The 18,902-nt window shown below is 42.4% G+C and overlaps 1 protein-coding gene across 4 annotated transcripts in view; it reads left to right on the top strand.

The window, feature by feature from the left end:
* ADGRF5 (adhesion G protein-coupled receptor F5) overlaps positions 1–18,902 on the top strand; it is a 99,523-nt gene that overhangs the window by 66,435 nt on the left and 14,186 nt on the right. For 3 of the 4 annotated variants that reach the window (XM_037054379.1, XM_037054374.1, XM_037054386.1), the window contains exons 10-15: positions 574–777; positions 8,343–8,513; positions 10,365–10,484; positions 10,635–10,844; positions 15,090–15,302; positions 17,005–17,160. In XM_037054379.1, coding sequence (XP_036910274.1) covers positions 574–777; positions 8,343–8,513; positions 10,365–10,484; positions 10,635–10,844; positions 15,090–15,302; positions 17,005–17,160 — 1,074 coding nt within the window. The remainder of the gene's footprint in view (positions 1–573; positions 778–8,342; positions 8,514–10,364; positions 10,485–10,634; positions 10,845–15,089; positions 15,303–17,004; positions 17,161–18,902) is intronic. The other variant, XM_037054392.1, reaches the window with a different exon arrangement.

Genomic DNA, 18,902 nt, shown 5'->3' with positions numbered 1-18,902 from the left:
AAGCATTTCCATCCCCTCCCCCCAATTCTCTTGTACTCCATTGTAATCCCTCCTCCCTGCCCCTCCTTGCCCCTCTCCCCCAGCCACCGCAGAAGCATAAGTCTTAAACCTGACATTTTAGAATTTAATAACCCCATTATAATCCAGAGGTCAACAAAGCCATCTTTTTCTCTGAATGAAGTTGGATTGCAGAAACATAGGTCCTATCACATCTTTATTGATTCAGAGTTAAGTAGAATGCTAAAATTATCCATAATCTTCTAATTTTCCAAGGCTTAATAATTTTTTCTTCTCCCTCTTTTCATCTTTACACACTTTACTTACCGGCCAGGACTCTGAGATTTTTGCTATTTCCTTAGAACACCTGTCTGTTCTTTACCTTGAGTCTTTAGAAATATCTGCATTGACCATCTCACTCCCTGAATGTTCCTTTAGGGCTGTTTAGACCAAGTCTCAGATGATTTTGAAAATGGTGTTTCTTGAAGCACTGTGAGGACACGAGACAAAGCTATCATCCTTCTAAGGTGATACACACATGTAGTAATAGTAAATGCTTTTGTGTATTCTATACAGGTGAATATATTTGCAAACTGACATTAGATATTTTTGAATATGAGTCCAGAAAAAAAATCAATGTCACACCCATCCAAATTTTCTCAAGTGAAGACACGAGGGTGACGTGCGACAACAATCCCGTGTCTTTGAACTGCTGCAGTGAGATTAACGTTAACTGGAGTCGAGTGGAGTGGAAGCAAGAGGGAGAGATAAGCATTCCAGGTAAGAACGTTAGATGCCCTTTCACAAACTGGTTTCTGTCCCGTGGCCACATAAATATGGGAGATGTGTGGGTGGAACACAGAATGTTGGATGACTGGGGTTTTTTCCAGACTTCAGACTGTGAAAAAGTACAGGTTTGGGACCAGCTCCAGCTTAGCCATTCTCAAAAAAAATTCCAAAAATGTATGCATACAAGCATCACACTTTGATTGTAGACAACACCTTAGCAGAGGAGATCCAGGAGGGAGTGACCTCGTGACTAAGGTCCATAGTGTCTTCAGCCCGCAGAAAAGCGCGTCTGCAACTTCCTGTCCTCTCCATCCTCAGCACCGAGTTAGGGATGAAGTCGTTGCCTTTGCTTTGGAGTCTGACTTGGAACCTCTCATTCCTGGGTCTCTTCTCTTGCTGTCTGTCCGTCTCACTTCTGTGCCTTTGCATCCACATTTTCTTCTATGTTATCTAATTCTGTGTCTCAGGGCCTCTTTTTTTAATCTCCCTGAGCAGACCCTTTTGTTTCTCAGTTCTCTCAGGTCAGTTTCTGATCCAATTTGCTTTCATTTTAGAACTGAGATCTTACTTGAAGTTCCCCGCCCCCCAGTTTATACTGATGAATGATAATGACAACAATATAAAACTAAAATACAATACTAACTCTGTTTGGTATAACAGTTTGTAATTAACTAATTTTTTTAAAAAACAGGTTATTACTTTTAATCACATTTAAACTTGACCTCAAATTTGAAGCTTGTGGTTTTTTCCATCTAATTTTCAAAATGAAATTGAGGTCCAAATTAAATGACTTATTCAAGGTTGTCACAATAGGAAAAGAAAAAGAATTGGGACTCAATTCAAGCCTTGTCTCCTAAAACCAGTGTTTATCTTGGCCAAACTCCCTCAACATGCCTGGCAAGCCAGCACTGGAATGAGCTGATCTGGCAGAGTTTACACAGAAGCAAAGGACTACTTTCTGCCTAGAACCCTCATATAATGACATCCAATCCTCCTCTTAAGAAATGACAGTACTATGTTTATCTTTGCCTTAAAAAACCATTAAAATAAAATATGAAATACCCATGAAATACCCATGAAATACCCATGAAATTACCCATGAAATACCTTAGGACACTTTATTTTACAAAGCCTTTCCTATCAGAATGTATTAATTCATAAAAAACAAAATAATGAACAATTGGCACGTACCTTTTCCTGAGCACGTCTATTTTGCAAAGCACATTTCAGCTGCAGTGTTTGTATTTGACTTTGAAGCACCCAGGAGAATGGGAAAGGCATGTGGTAACAGCTGAATGTGTTGACACATGGTACATTTAGTCACTTCCTTGATTTTTAAGGAAGAGGAGGTGTAGGCATCCTGAAGGAACTGCCAGGTGGGCGATAGACCTTGCAAAGTTCCCGTGAAAGCCCTTAAGCTTTCAACTCCGTGAGGTGAAAAAGCTGGCCCTCTGGCAGAGGAACCGGGAAGTCTGTGGCGCAGATGCTCAGAGACCTCTGCGGCCACCGCGGCTTCAGACAGGCCTGGTGCCCCGTGCAGGCTGAACCTTCCTCAGAACAATGGGTTTCCTGTCACAGGGCTGGCCTCCTGCAGAAATCAGTTCTCTGATGAATTTAGCCTCTGCTCTGGGCACCCAGCCCTTCCTCCCCCTCCCTTGCTGCTCTCTCTCCACAGCAGTTTTTCTCCAAACTCCACAGGTGCTTCAGCACCCATTTTTCTAGGTCTGTAAGGAACAATCTAGCTAAATAATTCACCCAAACAAGTGGAACTGAGTATGTTACCTCACCTCAGAAACAGATGCATTTCAAAACACTGTGGCAAGAGGTAAGTCAGAAAGAAGTCATCGGCAGTAATGAAATTTCTAGCTTTAAGGAGTGGGGGTGGGGTGTCTCTTGCATAAAGTGGGACTCCTGCAGTTTTTCAAATCAACAGGCACTAACTATAATATTAAAAATAATGGTAGCAGAAGTAATGCAGGAGTCCCCCCTTATCCACGGGGTATATGTTCCAAGATGCAGTGGATGCCTGAAACCGTAGGTAGTACCAAACCCCAGATATACTGTTTTTCCTATACATACATATTTATGGTAAAGTTTGAATTTATAAATTAAGCACAGTAAGAGATCAGCAATCATAACTAATAATAAAATAGAACAGTTATAACAATATATTGCAATAAAAGTTATGTGGATGTGGTCACTCAAAATATCGAATTGTACTGTGCACACAATGGAGATGTGCTGGACGAAGGGGTGATGCACATCACGGGTGGGACGGAGAGAAATGGCATAAGAGTTCATCGCACTATTGAGAATGACGTGCAATTCAAAACTTATGGCTTATTTCCAGAATTTTTCTTTTTAATATTTTCAGGCCATGGTTGACTGTGGATAACTGAAATAGCTGGAAGCAAAACTGCGGCTAAAGAGGGACCACCGTAGCATTAATGCTACTGTTGCTAGTAGTAACAGTAGAGGGACCAATTATCATTATTACTAGTGCAGTTTCTCATTTTTCCCTATTGAATATTGGCTTGGACTATGGAGAGACAGGCTGACAAGTGAGGGAATTTAAAGGCTGCAGAGTTTTTAGTGTCACCATAGCCCTTCTTAGGTGGCAAGATGATAACAAATAATAAAGTCTTAATTCCCTTCCTGCCCATAAGCTACAACAGTTTCTTAATGAGTTCATATTTCCTTGCCTGCTGTCATGCAGATTATTCATAAAACCATTGAATCTTTACAAGAGGGTGTCAGCCCATTCTCTGTGTGTCTTTTGTTCAGATGTGGGTCTCTTGTAGACAGCATATATTTATATATATTTTTTTCTTATCCATTCAGCTACACTTTGTAAAGTGCTACTAGAAAACAGCCTGCCTCGGGGACTGAGGGAGAACAGAGTAGAAAAGCGACTTGCAGTAGCAAGCAAGCAGGCAAGCAGCATTGCTGGAAGGACACTGTCCATCCTGGCTGCACGTGGGGGGTCACACTTTTTGTTTTTTAAAAAAGAACAGATGCCAGGGCTTTACTCTTGCAACTAAGTCAGAATGCCCAGATTTGGGATCTAGGCAGTGGCATATGTTCCAAAAGTCACAGGAGACCTTATTGGGCAGAGGGTACTGAGAGCCCTGGATTTAGTCCAGTCACTCATCTACACGTGAGGACATGGCTCCGGGACTGTAGCAAAGGGCTCCCCTCTACAGCCCTGATCTTCCTCCTCCCCCATGTCTCCCTCTGGGTTCCCAGCAATGCCATAAACAAATTGGCTTTAAAAAGTGAGTCCTCTACTTGAAGGAATGCCCACAAAATTAGATTTTAAAAAAGGAAATAATTTGAGTCAAGTCCTCTGTCCTGGAAAAATTAGCCTCACACCCTATGCTTTTCAGTAAGACTGTCATCCCAGCCATGCACCCCTGTCCTGACACAGAGCAAGATGAGTCACTGCACTGACTCCCAGAACTTTGTCAATAAAATAGTGATAATGGTACCTTCTTTGCAAGACTTTGTAGGGGTAAACACTGAGATGATAAGTATAAATATTTAAAACAGACCTGAATACATAGAATCTGCCGCAATAACTATTTTTTGATAGTGGCAATAGATTTAAAAGCCAGCCCTTCACTTTTCCTCACTGTGGTTGGTGAAAATTTTCAGTAGATGTGATCTAACCTTGAGCAGTATACTTTTAATTGCACAGCAGCTCTTCTCCAGAGAACACATCACCAGCTTATTAGCTGCATTCAGTAGCATCTGGGCAAGACCTCGAGGTGCCCAGCCCCAGGGGTGCTGTATGAAATACAGTGTGAACACTGCCAATTCACACTTTCATTCTCTGACTCTGCCACCTCTTTGGAGCCTCATCTCCACTCTTACCTTGCAGGTTGCAACCTCACAGAATTGCTGGTTCCCCCAGACATGACTGGCATGCAGCTGCTTGTGTGCTGTGGCTTCCACCAGTGGTTTCTGATTTACCTGTAGAATTTTTTCTTCAAGCACAATCCATGTGTTTGTCTAATGTGGGGTCTCCCAACCTCGGGACTAGTGACACTTTGGGCCAAATTATTCTCTGCTGGGGAGAGCTGTTTTGTGCATTGCAGAATGTTTATCAGCATCCCTGGTCTCTACTCACTAGATGTCAGTAGCACCTCCCAGTTGTGACAGCCAAAAAATGTCCCCAAATATCACCAAATGTCCCCCAAAGAGGCAACATTGATCGCATTTGAGAACCTCATGTCTGATGTGGAAAGCAGGTCAGAATGGAGCGCTTGAGTTAGAAAAAGGATGGGGAGGTTAGAACCCACATGGCTTATTGCCCTCCCATCCCCAAGCTGAGCCCCAGTCCCTGACACAGGTTTGTAGAACACCACGTTCTCCAAAGAGTACCAATCCGCACACACGCACAACTCAACCACAACTGCACGCCAGAGCACCACAGCCACCTTTTCTATCTATGTCTTTCAAGGCATAGAGCAAATCTTCCCTCTTCTCTGAAATCTTCTAACTAAAACTTCCCTCCTTTAATTTTCACACTATATTTATTCCTCTTTAATGAAATGTATCTACTGTATATTATAATTATTTCTGTACATGTCTTTATACACCCCATCCTGCGTAGCTCATTGTCTTACACATCAGTTTGGTAGGAAAGCTGGGCTTGAAGGATGAGTAAGAGTCAACAGGAGGGGGGAAGGAGAATATTCCAGGTGTGAACACAGGCACAGGGTATGAAGCTACGGACATGTTGAAGGGCTTGACCTAGTTTTTAGGAATGATATGAATGAGATAAAGAGTACAGAGGCAGATCGAAATCATACTGTAAATAAATACATATATGCCACTAAGGAGATTTTAGTTTATTTTGAAGGCCAGGGTAAGATTTAATTTTATTATTTTATTCTTTTAAAAAATATTTTATTGTTAATGCTATTATGGTTGTCCCAATTTTCCCCTTTACCCTCCTCCACCAAGCATGCTCCCAACTTCCATAGTCAGTCCCCACACCATTGTCCATGTTTATGGGTCTTTCTTATATGTTTTTTTGACTAGTCCCTTCACTTTCTTTCAATCAGTCCCCAGCTGCCCCCCTCCCCTCTTACAGCAGTCAGTTTATTCCATGATTCTATGCCTCTGATTCTGTTTTGCTTCTTAGTATATTTTGTTCATTAGATTCCACTTATAAGTGAGATCATATAGAAGTTGTCTTTCACTGACTGGCTTCTTTCACTTAGCATAATAGTCTGCAGTTCCATCCATGCTTTTGCAGAAGATAGGAATTCCTTCTTTTTTACTGCTGCATAGTATTTCATTTGTGTAAATGTATTACAGTGTTTTTATCTTTTCCTCTACTGATGGGCACCAATTCAAAAGAATTTATGGACCCCTCTATTCATAGCAGCACTATTTATAGTAGCTACTATTTGAAGGGTAAGATTTAAAGGTAAAGAAGAGAGAAGTCAGATAATAACTGAAATTTAGAAAAATAAATTTTTAAAACTAAAAATAAATTAAAAAAATAAATTTTAAGGTAGTGTAGCCAATAGATTGAAGGGCCAAAGTAACCAGAACAAAGACCCAGTTACAACGACATGCAACTGGCAGGTAACAGGTAATGGGGCTCGGGATACTGACCAGGGTTGGAGTGACTAAGACAGTTGTGAGATATTTCAGAAGTATAACCTAAAAATTTTTACAACTGATTGAAATGGAATGTGAGGAAATGTAAGTAATTAAAAATGAACTTAAGATTTTTTTAATTTCATGAACTGCCAATGTCAAGGAAAAGAAACATTAGAAGCTGCACAGATTTGTCTGGGGAGAAGAAAGATAAGTTCCAGTAAGACATGTAGAGTTGGAAGTACCTCAAATATTGAATTGGCAGTTGGGAATTTGCTTCTAGAGTTTCTAACAAGATTGTTTCTCTTAGAGTGGAGTCATCCAAATATAAGATAGAATAGGAGTCATGGTGCAGATGACATTGTCCTGTGAGATAGTAGAGCAAAAGATAGGGAAGGGCCAACATCGGAGTGCTTGGGGCAAGGCCAATGTCCTGGGGAACACCAGTATTTGTGAAGGGAACAAAAGGAAAGGAACCTGGGAAGCAGACCCTAAAGGAAGGATGAAGAAGGAAGAGAAGCAGGAGAGACCTGTGGAGTTTGGTAGGCCAGGTCACAGAGAAGGCAGTGGGCAGAATGGGCTGCTGCAGTCCAGGTAGCATGACAAGAAGCCACTGGATCTGGAAGAGAGGAAACCACACTTCAAGTGAAGTGTAGGGGAAAGAAGGCGAATGACAGTGACTTGATAAAAAGTTGGAGTAAAAGACTAAAGGTGGCAAATGCAGAAGCATTGTGGTATGAAGAGTGGAAGAGAACTCAGTGGTGGCTAAACAACCTTCCAGATTAGGAGGATTATTTTAGGAAGGGAGGAGAAGTATGCCTGTTGGTTAGCATGAAAGAGCCTGAGGACAAACTAAAGTCACCAGGGAGAGGAAAGATAAAGAATAGAATATGGTCTGGTGGAATTGGGAAAAGTGGGTTTGCAAAAATTAAGTGGAGGAGTGAGCTATAGAGATAAGTAGGGGCACTTGTACCTATGAGCTAGGAGGTCATTTAGCCAAGTGGGTAAGGATAGAAATCAATTTTATGTTTTGAATAGTCATTTGGGGGACTGGGAGAAAAGCTGGTTACCTATCAATCAAAATATTTCAAACATCACCAACTATCCAGCCAAGGCTGAAAAGGATGCATTCCTATTGGAGCTAATCAGGTTCTTTTTCTTCAATTTTTGGGAACTTGACAGTGTTTGGAGGATGCCTTATGAGTTCATGGCAGTGTTGGAGGAAAGAGGGACTGGAGTAGAAAATATTCACCAGAGCCATAGGCAAGAAGTAAAGATGGCTTGGAGGGCATGACATCTGGGAACTGAAAAGCAAGGTGTTGAAGAGGAGCTATTTTGAAGGGGAAGCATGCTTCAAGAAAGCATGAAGTTGAAGCTTCCAATAAAACATATGGGCTAATAAGAGGGAACAAGTTATGCAGACATTTCTCAGATGATGTGAATATCAGATGTTCCAGTCTTGCTTCTTTCTCCTCTCAATAATAGTAATAATAGTCTAACTAACCTGGCAGTCTTTTCTTTCTAGTGGAAATCATGTCCAAAGACCTTGCTTTTCTTTCTTTATATTTCATGTTCTCGTGACCCTCACTAATGGGGTAGGGCCCAGCCAGGTGCGGTTTTAAGTGTTTTTATAAAGCAACCCATTTGGCCTGACTACCGTACTGGGCTGTAGTTACTGTTATTTCTCCTTATCTGGAGCAACTGAAGCACAGAGCAGTTTAGTGACTTTCTCAACAATGCCCTGCCAGTTATTGCTAGAGTTTGTGGCCAGGAAATCTGGCTCCTTAGTCCGCAGACCTAACCAGTACACATTCTGCCACCTCTGCATTCAAAGAGAAGAGAACTAATTTGATTAGTAACTCTTTTTCAATGATTTGGTGTCTCTGCTACTAACTCAGAGAGTCAGCCAACTGTGACAGCAAAGAACTGCTATGTCTCTGCAGGAAGCTCTGAAACAGAATCAGATTCCAGCTGCAGCAGGTACACCCTCAAGGCCGATGGAACTCAGTGTCCCAGTGGGTCAGCCGGAAGGACAGTTGTCTACACGTGTGAGTTCATCAGCGCCCACGGAGCTCGAGGCAGTAAGGACATAGAAGTGACATTCACATCTGTGGGTAAGGACTCTTACTAGGATTTTCAGTATTGCACCTCAGACTGAGGGCTGCCAGTCAACTGGGAGTGTCCAGGAGCAGATCAAGCAGGGCCTTCCCTGGTGGTGGGAGTGTGGTTGGGGTGAGTCACAAAATGGGAAACAGTAGAGAACTTCCCTCTGTGCCATTTAAGTTCAGGCGAAGTCTTTAAAATAGGGGAGGGGCGGGATGAGGACCTGACTGCAGGGAAGGACAGCCTGCCTGTGCTGCTAAGGCAGGAAGTGGTCGGGGAGCTGTGTCACACTCAGATGAGTCCTATTAAATCTTGAGTTGACAGCGAGGGCAACGCTCCTAATTTCCCCCTTTCCTCCCATAATTTTATTCTCTCTCCCTTGAATTACAATAGCCGGGCTCAGTCCCCATCCCTCTTCACCTCTCCCCATCATCCCTCCTCTCCCATTTCACCTCTTCTAGGAAGGGTGCTGCAGAAAGCTTTAGCAATCTGATACTTGGTGGTTACTGTACAGTTATAAAAAGTGTTTTTTAAATATTTCAATTCATTCAGCTTATTTATACCCCTTAAAATAGCATTTCTTCTCATATCATAAAGCGTTACAGCTTCAGCTCTATCTGCAAAAACAGAGCAGTCCAACTTGTTTTTCCACCTATCATACAAAAACGAACTAGTACAATGAATCACAAGACCCGCCCCCCCTACTTGTCTAAACAATTTTGAGAAAGGACTAATACAAACATGCTTGTTACTGTTACTCACGTCTCCTATTCTCGCGACTTGGCATTTTCACAAAGAGCGAGATGAGGTTTATTGGAAAGCACTCCCACAGTAGGATCCCAGATCTTTTGCACAACTCACAGCTGTCTGCGGTGAGTGCAGTTGTACACAGCAACATTTAACTCAAGACTTGTGTCCTTCATGGGCCTCTGGTTGTTTAGGGACATGTGTAGCCTCTGCTGAAAACCACTGGGTTGGTAGTTTGGACCTCACCTGAGAATCGGAAGAGCCCAGGAGCCTTATCCTTTTCTCTCTCAGAATCCACTAATCCTTCAACCGTCATCTCAAGGTCCCTACTGCCAGTAAGGGCGAAGCAAGGGGCACTGTGATCCAAGCTGGTGTGACTTTGGGGCTGTATGTGAACGTGTGAATCCCAGCTTCTGCCCTCCAAGGGCACTATTAGAAAACCCTGATTTTTTCTGATTACGACCAAAGATAAGATTTTACCCTGATCGCAGGAGCAGGCCAGCCTCAGTGGCTTGAGGCACAAACTTGTTCGCTGATAGAAGACACAAGTGAATGGTGTTTTGAAATGTCAACTGTGTGAAAGACACACTCCGAGATCTAGAAGCAAAGATAGCGGCACGTTCACATAAGTTTTTATATCTGTAGGATCTTGTTAAAATTCTCAGTGAATACGTTCTCATGAACCTCTGTGTACATTCTCAGGAAGATGAGTAAACATAGAGGGACACAGTTAGGGTGCCTCTACGGCCCAGTTCAGATCTGAGCAGCAGGCTCTGTGATCCCCTACTTCACCTGTAGCTCCAGACATCACTCCTGTTTAGTGAGCACTGACCGAGTTCTAGACCCAAGTGCTAAGTTTGGGGGATGCAAGGACACAGAAGAAAGAGCCCTGCTCTTGAGGGGCTCACATTTTTATACAGGAGACATATAGAAAGAAAGAAATTAAAATACAATGTGGTATAATTTTTAAAAAGTGCTTTCAAAAATGAAAGAATGAAGTGTTTTAAGAACTGAGCCGTTTAGTGTGCCCGGAGGTGTCCCAGAAGAGGTTGGAGGGGAGCTTGGGTTAAGTCAACATCTCTAAGTTTGCAACCTTTCGCTCTGCTGATCATCAGGACATAAATCCAGCCACAAAGGGGAAGTGCACGAGTTCCTAAGGCATGTGATGGAAATGAGTACAGTTCAGAGCACCACCGGGAACAGCCTAGAAACAAGTAAAGCCCAGGAGCAGCAAGGTACCAATCCCGCGTTGACACAAGTAGTCAGGACGGTCCACACTTTCTGTCTCTGTCTTAAATTTCACTTGTGTGTCGATGGCACCATAAAGACTAAACCTTGTACTTGTTGTCGGTTTTCTTTTGTCTGTTTTGTTTGCATTCTTTCAGCCAACCTAACAATAACCCAGGACCCAATTTCTGTTTCTGAGGGACAAAACTTTTCTATAAAGTGCATCAGTGATGTGAGTAACTATGATGAGGTGTATTGGAAAACTTCTGCTGGAATTAAAATATACCAAAGGTTTTACACCACAAGGAGGTATCCTGATGGAGCAGAGTCGGTGCTGACAGTGAGGACCTCAACGAGGGAGTGGAATGGTGAGTGAAAGGCCAGTACCCTACGCTGCTGCCCGGAGCCCTGGAAACACACTGCAGTAGCTACCATCCACAGAGGGCCTGTCCTGGGACCTGTCTGTGTCGGCCACTTTACATTAAATACATCATCACATTTCATACAACAGCCCTTTCAGGCAAAAGGTCATTATACTCATTTTATAGATGTGGAAACTGAGGCTCAGAGAGTATAATAAATACACCTAAGCTTCTACACCTTAAGTTGCCGAGCCAGGACTGGAACTTGTCTCTCTCATTCTAGAGCCTCTGTTCTTGTCAGGAATTTAAGAGGATTTTTACTAAAGATACTCTTACCAGACTCTTAGGAGTGTTTTACCTAATTGTGGTATTAAAATAATCTAGGTAAAGGGTTTGTATGCCTGGTTCCAAAGAAAGAAACATTTTTATTTCTTATTTATTTCTATAATTTAGCCATGTTTGGAAGAAATGCAGATCTTTGTGGGTGGGGGGGGAAGAGAATTTGATTGAACCACTGCAATAATAGCTGACATTTCTTGAGCTCTTTCTATGTGATAGACACTGTTATGTATTGTGTGTTCATTTATTTTAAAAAATTAACTGAGAGGATAATGCTATTATTATCCCCACTTTGCAGATGAGGCAGCTGAGGCTCAGGGAGGTGAAGTACATCTCCTGAGATTGTACATCTTGTAAATGGCAGTGCCAGGGTGAAACTGAGCCTGCCGGGCTCCATGGACACCTCTCAACCGCTTCTCCCCAAGGTCTCTCATTAACTGTACGGTTAATCAGTCCAGAGCCTGTGAGTCCCAGGTCTTCTCTCTCTCTCTCTCTCTCTCTTTTTTTCACAAGAAGACCAGGCAACTTTGTAGAAAGAAGTAGTTACTGTTCGGCTGGAGTTCTTAGTAAAAAATTAAAAAATGAGAGTATTTTTCTCCCGTGCTGAAGTCACACTTAACTCTGTCCAAATTGCTCTTTCCTTCCCCTGGGCGGTACTTAGGATGAAACGTAACTTTCCCTATCACATTCACCTATTAAACATTCTCAAACTCAAGTACTAAAATAACCTAGTCTCATCTAAATCAACTACACTTTGATTTTATATTAAATTTAAATTTTTCTTCCCTCCCAACAGACTTGAAAGGAGTCTCTTCTCTGTTTTTGTTCTTCCTGGTTTTCCTTTGGCTAGTTGCTGCTCTGGCTTGTCCAGAATCAGGGCAAAGAGGAAAAATGTAAAAAAAAAAAAAAATCAAAGTGTCTGACTAAATTGTAGGTGCTGTTATCGTCTTCCTATACTGTTCCCGCAGCAGCAGCTCTAATGGTGGCTCACGCTCTGATGGACTCTGGCATATAATACTCATTTGGAAAAAGTCCTTTCAGGAAGCTCAACCCAAGGACTTTCCAGAGTCCGCTCCACCTCACCCAGCGCCCGGCATCTGGGCTACTCCCGCTGCTGCCTTCCCTCTTACTCCAGCAAGATCAGTCAGCCTCTTTAGACTTTTTCTAGATAAGAGTGAGACATCAGACACCTAATTCCAGGGTCCACAGGTCAAGCTCTCCCAAGAATCCCGCCTCTCCCTCTGTCTGTCTTTCTCTCCCTCCCCACACAAACTCCTTTCTGGTGCCATGGTGTCCTGGGAACTGAGGCACCTACTCGCTTAGAGATGGAAAGAGGGGCCACCACAACATTACAGGGTTCTACCTCAGTGACAACCCTCTTCAAAGAACTTCCCTTCCCAGCACACACTGAAAGTCCCATTTCTACCCTGGTTAATGAAAGGCCCTACAGTACAGATTGGAAAACTGTTTTGAAACCTGATTCCACCCTAACAGACTGTGTGGCTTTGGGTAAGCCACTGAATTTTGTCTGAAAGTAAGTGAGTATGTAGGTGGCTCTTGGTTAATCGTTTTTTAAATATATATTTTATTGATTATGCCATTGCAGTTGTCCCATTCCCCATCTTCATTCCCCTCCACCTTGCACACCCTTCCCCCCATCTCCCCCTTTAGTTCATGTCCATGTGTCATAAGTTCTCTGGCTTCTACATTTCCCATATCATTTTTACCCTCCCCCTGTCTATTTTCTACCTATCATCTATGCTATTTATTCTCTATACTTTCTCCCCCCTTCTCCTCTTCCCATTACCCTGTTGTTAACCCTCCTTGTGATCTCCATGTCTATGGTTCCCTTCCTGATCTAGTTGTCCATTTAGTTTGCTGTTGTTTTAGGAGTGTTTGTTAATAACTGAGTTTGCTGTCTTTTTACTGTTCATATTGTTCATAGTTTCAATCTTCTTTTTCATAGCTAAGTCCCTTTAACATTTCACATAATAAGGGCTTGGTGGTGATGAACTCCTTGAACTTGACCTTATCTGAGAAGCACTTTATCTGCCCTTTCATTCTAAATGAAAGCTTTGCTGGATAGAGCAATCTTGGATGTAGGTCTTTGGATTTCATGACTTGGAATACTTCTTTCTAACCTCTTCTTGCCTGTAAGGTCTCTTTTGAGAAATCAGCTGACAGTCTGATGGGAACTCCTTTGTAGGTGACTGTCCCCTTATCTCTTGCTGCTTCTAGAAGTCTCTCCTTCACTTTAATCTTGGCTAATGTAATTATGATGTGCCTTGGTGTGTTCCTCCATGGGTTCAACTTGTTTGGGACTCTCTGAGCTTCCTGGACTTTGTAGAAGTCTATTTCCTTTGCCAGATTGGGGAAGTTCTCTTTTATTATTTGTTCAAATAAGTTTTCCGCTTGTTACTGTTCCTCTTCCCCTTCTGGTACCCCTATAATTTGGATGTTGGAACATTTAAGGATGTCCTGGAGGTTCCTAAGCCTCTCCTCATTTTTTTGAATTTTTGCTTCTTCATTCTTTTCTATTTGGTCATTTCTTTCTTCCTTCTGGTCCACTCCATTGATTTGAGTCGCAGTTTCCTTTTCATCACTATTGGTTCCCTGTGCAGTTTGCTTCATTTCACTTAGTGCAGCCTTCATTTTTTCATCTAATTTGCAACTAAAATCAACCAGTCAGTGAACATCCTGATCACCAGTATTTTGAACTGTGCATCCGATAGGTTGGCTATCTCTTGGTCACTTAGAGGTACTGGCTCTGAGCCCTGGCTGGTGTAGCTCAGTGGATTGAGAGTGGGCCTGCGAACCACACGATTGCAGTTCAATTCCCAGTCAGGGCACATGCCTGGGTTTCAGGCCAGTTCCCAGCAGGGGACTCACAAGAACCAACCATACATTGATATTTCTCTCCTTCTCTCTTTCCCTTCCTCTCTAAAGAGAAATAAATAAAACCTTTTAAAAAAGAAGAAGTACTGGCTCTGGGGCATTGAGCTGTTCTTCTGCTTGAATCATAATATTTTGGACTGTTAGCGCCTGTTACATTTGAGGGGCGAAAGCTTAGGTGTTCACCGGGGGAAGTCAGCCTAGTTGCCAGCTTGTGATTGGGGGCGGGGTCAGAGAGGAAGCTATGGTATTTTTTCCACTCTCTCTTGGATTTCAGTCCCCTCTGCCACTTTCCACAAGCAAATTGGGCCCTTCTGGTGCTGGTTCTTGGGTGGGTGGGCTTGTGTTCACTCTAGGACCCTATGGGTCTCCCCAATGAACTCTCCTGTGAGGCTGGGAGCCTCTCCTGGCACCTAAACCCCCAAAAGTTTTTCCAGTTGGTGCTTTTTGGCTTTATTTCCCATCGCTGAAGCCCTGGGTTGTGCGGTCTGTCTCATTGGCCATTTTTAAAGCTGCCTGGTTTCTCTGCACACAAATGTGTGTCCGTGGTCAGCCAGCCATCTTGTGAGACTTACTGAGTTTCCCTCTGCACCTGCCTGGGTCACCAATCACTGCCTCCTTCTGCCAGGACCTCTCTCTGCCCTCACCGACTCTGCCCCTCTTACTGGTCTGGATGAATGGTTCTTTGTTGTTGGACTTCAGTACAGTTTACATTTCTGTCTATTTGGTTGCATTTTTTTTCTAAATCTTTGTTGTCTTTAAATTTGGTTGTGTGAGGAGGCACAGTGTTTCCACCTATGCCTCCGTCTTGGCCAGAAGTCTCTTGGTTAATCTTTTTAATACATAGAGCATCCGGGAAAGGAATCTACCCAGCATTATCTTACCCATTGTCCAGGAAGATGTTGTGTGCCCCTGTGAAAGCTTGATAAGAACAACTAAGTCTCTTCTTAACCTTCCCAGCAAATGCCTTTGTGGCATGATGATTTAATTCCATTTCATTTTTTGCTTTCTTCCAATCAGGAACCTATCACTGCGTGTTTAGATATAAGAATTCATACAGTATCGCAACCAAAGATGTCACTGTTCACCCACTGCCTCTAGAGCCAAACATCATGGTTGATCCTTTGGAAACTGCAATTCCATGCGAAGGTTCCCATCCCCTCAAGTGTTGTATTGAGGAAGATGAAGACTACAGAGTAACTTTCCAAGTGGATTCTCTGTCCTTTCCTGCTGGTAAGATGCCAGTTGCTGAATTGTTAGGACATAGTATTTCCTACATGTGGATATACTATGAGTCTAAAAATTTACTCTTAAAATAGACATAGAGACAGAGACACAACATAACATTGTGAATTCCATTAGCCATTATTACTTCCTATTTTACTTTATATGGCTTGTGGCAAATCTTGAGAGTCAGTGAAGGTGGAGCCCATTGGTTTTGGGGGGCATTGATGAAGAATAGTGTTAAGATACCGTCACAGGTCTTCCATTTCCTTAGTGTAGTTGACTAGATATTCTGATAGGCCCTCCCTCCAAGATATGAATCAACATACTATGAAAGTACCACAAAAATCCTCTTAAATAAACAGCTGCATATGCAAGAAAGAAAAATAGCCAAGCACTGAACAGAGGAAAAGGAAAATAGACATGGGCTATTTGGTACTAGGGCTTCTTTGAGGCTATCTGCCAATAGAAAGAACCCAAACCTTTGGGTTTTAAGGTGCTGAAGGCCATGGAAGTAAACTTCTTGCTCCCTATGCAGTAGCTAAAGAAACCCCACCCCACCAGCACCATGTTGGAATTCTCAAAAGGTGTAGTGCTCATTTTAAAAGTAGACTAGAAAAGCAAAATTCACCTGCCTAGGTTAGGAGGTTGGCCTTGCCTCTGGGTGGGCAAAAATTTTCCCTGAGAATTATAACTGTCCTGCCCTCACTCAGGTTTGAGGATGGAATTTATACTATCTATGTGGTCCAGGAACTTCAAACTGAGAGGTAAAGCGGTCCATTGATAGCACCCTATGGCACTTGGTAAAAAAAAAAAAAAAGAAATCAACTCCTCTCTGGTAGAATGTACCATCAGTCCAGATTCTTCAGGTTCCTACAGAATAAGGTCAACCAAATATGAGATCACATCCCCAAATGTCAAAATACAGACACAGTCATAAGCAATTTACATGCTCATTCATTTTTTTCATGAACTATTCTTAAAGACCTACTCAATGCAAAACCTCTGAAAGTAGGTAATGAAAAGGAGAAAAAGGAATTAGATCACATATATTAATGTGTAGATGGGCTCATATCATAAAAGGCAATGCATATAACATTAAATATCCAAAATGAGTAATACAGTTCAAAAGAACACTGGAAATTCAGAAAAATAGGGACCCAGAAAGGCTGGAAAGTTTAGAGAATTGCATGGTATCAGTCTGGATATTGAAACACTCAAACCTTTCAACACACTGTATTCAGCATGCATATATATTCAGTGCTCTCTAGATGTGCCAAACACTGCATTAGATACTGGGTGATGGAAAGATAAATGAAACCAGGTACCTTCTCTCCAAGACTTTATGGTCTAGTGGAGAGACAGGCCCATAATAAGGTGACTTGAAACCGATGTGGTGAAGGCAATATAGGATAAATGCACAGAACCTGATGAGATTTAGATAGGCAGAGGGCAATCTGAAAGGCATTCTGACTGTTCAAACCTGTGTGGGCAAAGATTTGGAGTCATGAATGGTGATGTTTTGGCTAGCACCTATGCAAATGTGGGCTTATTACTAGGCTGGAAGCATTTTTAAAACCACATTGAAAAATGAATGTGGCATATTCCTGGGAAAAGGTTGGATGAAGGCATCCACAGTGGATCATTTTAACAAAATCTGTGCTTCAGATACTCATGTTGTGACTCAATCCTTCCAATAATTTTGTTTTAGCCAAAGAAGTGAATGGAAAGCAAGCATGCTACAAATTCAATTTCATGGCAAACTCAGCTTTCTGGTGTCCAAAGCATGTTGACGTATCCTGTCACTTTACCAATGCCGCCAATAATTCAGTCCACAGTCCGTCTATGAGGCTTCATCTGGTGCCTGGTGAGAATGTTTTCCATCATTTAAAAATGTTGTAATAATGAGCAGGGATTTATTTACCCATTCACTCCCTCATTCATCTATTCAATGATATAGATTCAGCACCATCATGCAGTATACATTAGGCTAAGCATGAGGATTTGAAAAGAAATAAGCCATGTTTCCTGTCCTCAAGCCAGGGGAGAGATAGGTGTGATAAAGAATGTTATCACATATATTGGTGTATGTGCTAAACTTTGTGGGTGGCCAGAAGAGGCTGCCTGGTTTTACCCTGAGGGTCATAGATAGGTGGGGAGGAAATGACCAAGAAAGCCTTTCGGACAAAGTCAGAATTCAACTGAGTCTGGGAGGCTACGCATTGCACCAGATGGATAGGAGTGGGCAGTGTCTGTGTGGAGCTAAGACCCCTTTGAGGTTTCAGCAAAGGGAAGGTGTCCCTACTAGTACTGTCTCTCTAAGACTAAGCTACATAAAAAATCGATCTGGAAATAGGTAGGTAACTGTCTTTTGTTCTCACTCGGCCAATACCTCCTCACTTAATATTTGCAGTGTAAAAGGTCATGATTTGTGGAACCATTTCATAATAGCCTGTGCCTAAGAGCTCTCCTCTGTAGCAACAGAGGAACAAGTGGATAACTGATGGTCCTAGGCTTCCTGCCTGAGTCATTCCCTTCCCCAGAAATCTCCTCTGTGACAGGACCCCGAATGTGAGGATCCATGTCTCTATTACCAAGTTCATTTGAGTTCTGTGAATGATTTGTGGTTATTCTCACATGTGTTGCTGCTAACTGAGCCCTGGGACCAAAGCAGGAAGCAACTTGAGTCCCTTGTCTCTCTGAGGTCACAGTCCCTGACCCTTCTGAGCACACCTCTTCCAGGGACAGCCAAAGTCTCTTCCTCACTCCCAGATCTCATTCCCAGCTTAGCCCTGACCTCATCCTGGTTTCTTCACTTGTCTTTGTTCTTCATCTCTTTCTTCATACCCAGTCTGATATCACTTTCTTTCTTGAGTAGAATGTTACTCATGTACTTCATGATTTTATATGGTGGTTGCGAACTCCATTAATGATAAATTTAAAAGTTGGTGGGACAAAGATCTTCTCATTAGAGAATCAGGGTCCCCTGGAGATGAAAGCTTCTGTGACAAATGCTATTTTCCCAGTCATGTCTGGTCTTGAGTAGAAGTGAAATACAGTCACTCTATGGGATACCAAAAGAAACAAATTCTCACAAATATTGCCAGAATATTCAGGCAGTGGGGCCTGGATTATTTACTACTAACTATAGCTTTGGATCAAGCACATGTTTCGCAACCTTGGTTGCATGTTGTAATTACTGGGGAAACTTTGAAAACTGCTGATGCCTGAATTCCAGCCCAAGAGGTTTGGATTTACTTGAGCTGGAGTGAGCCTGGACATGGGTCCCACCTCAGCTCCCTGGGTGATTCTAACAGGCCAGAGTTGAGAATCCCTTGAATGAAACATTATGTCCCCAAGACTCCTGAAAAACGGAATATCACTTTTTTTGGCAAGTGCATATTAAGCTCATTATTTTCCATGGCTTAGATATTTTAGGCAGCAAAGAGAAGAATCCTGGGGGTTGGAGGTGGGATATAAATTCAGTAGGAAAAAGCAAGTCTAGATTAAAGTCAGATATGTATGGAAAGCACTAAGAGGCTTTGGAGAATCAGGGGCGAAAATGAAGAAATCAGCTACCTCCAGAATGCTCACTAAAAATAAATGGAA

The sequence above is a fragment of the Sturnira hondurensis genome, unplaced genomic scaffold, assembly GCF_014824575.4.
Source record: "Sturnira hondurensis isolate 20B ecotype Veracruz unplaced genomic scaffold, ASM1482457v3 Scaffold0000880, whole genome shotgun sequence".
Lineage (NCBI taxonomy): Eukaryota > Metazoa > Chordata > Mammalia > Chiroptera > Phyllostomidae > Sturnira > Sturnira hondurensis.
Note: the sequence above shows the minus strand (reverse complement) of the source record. Positions and strands in the feature narration are given on the sequence as shown.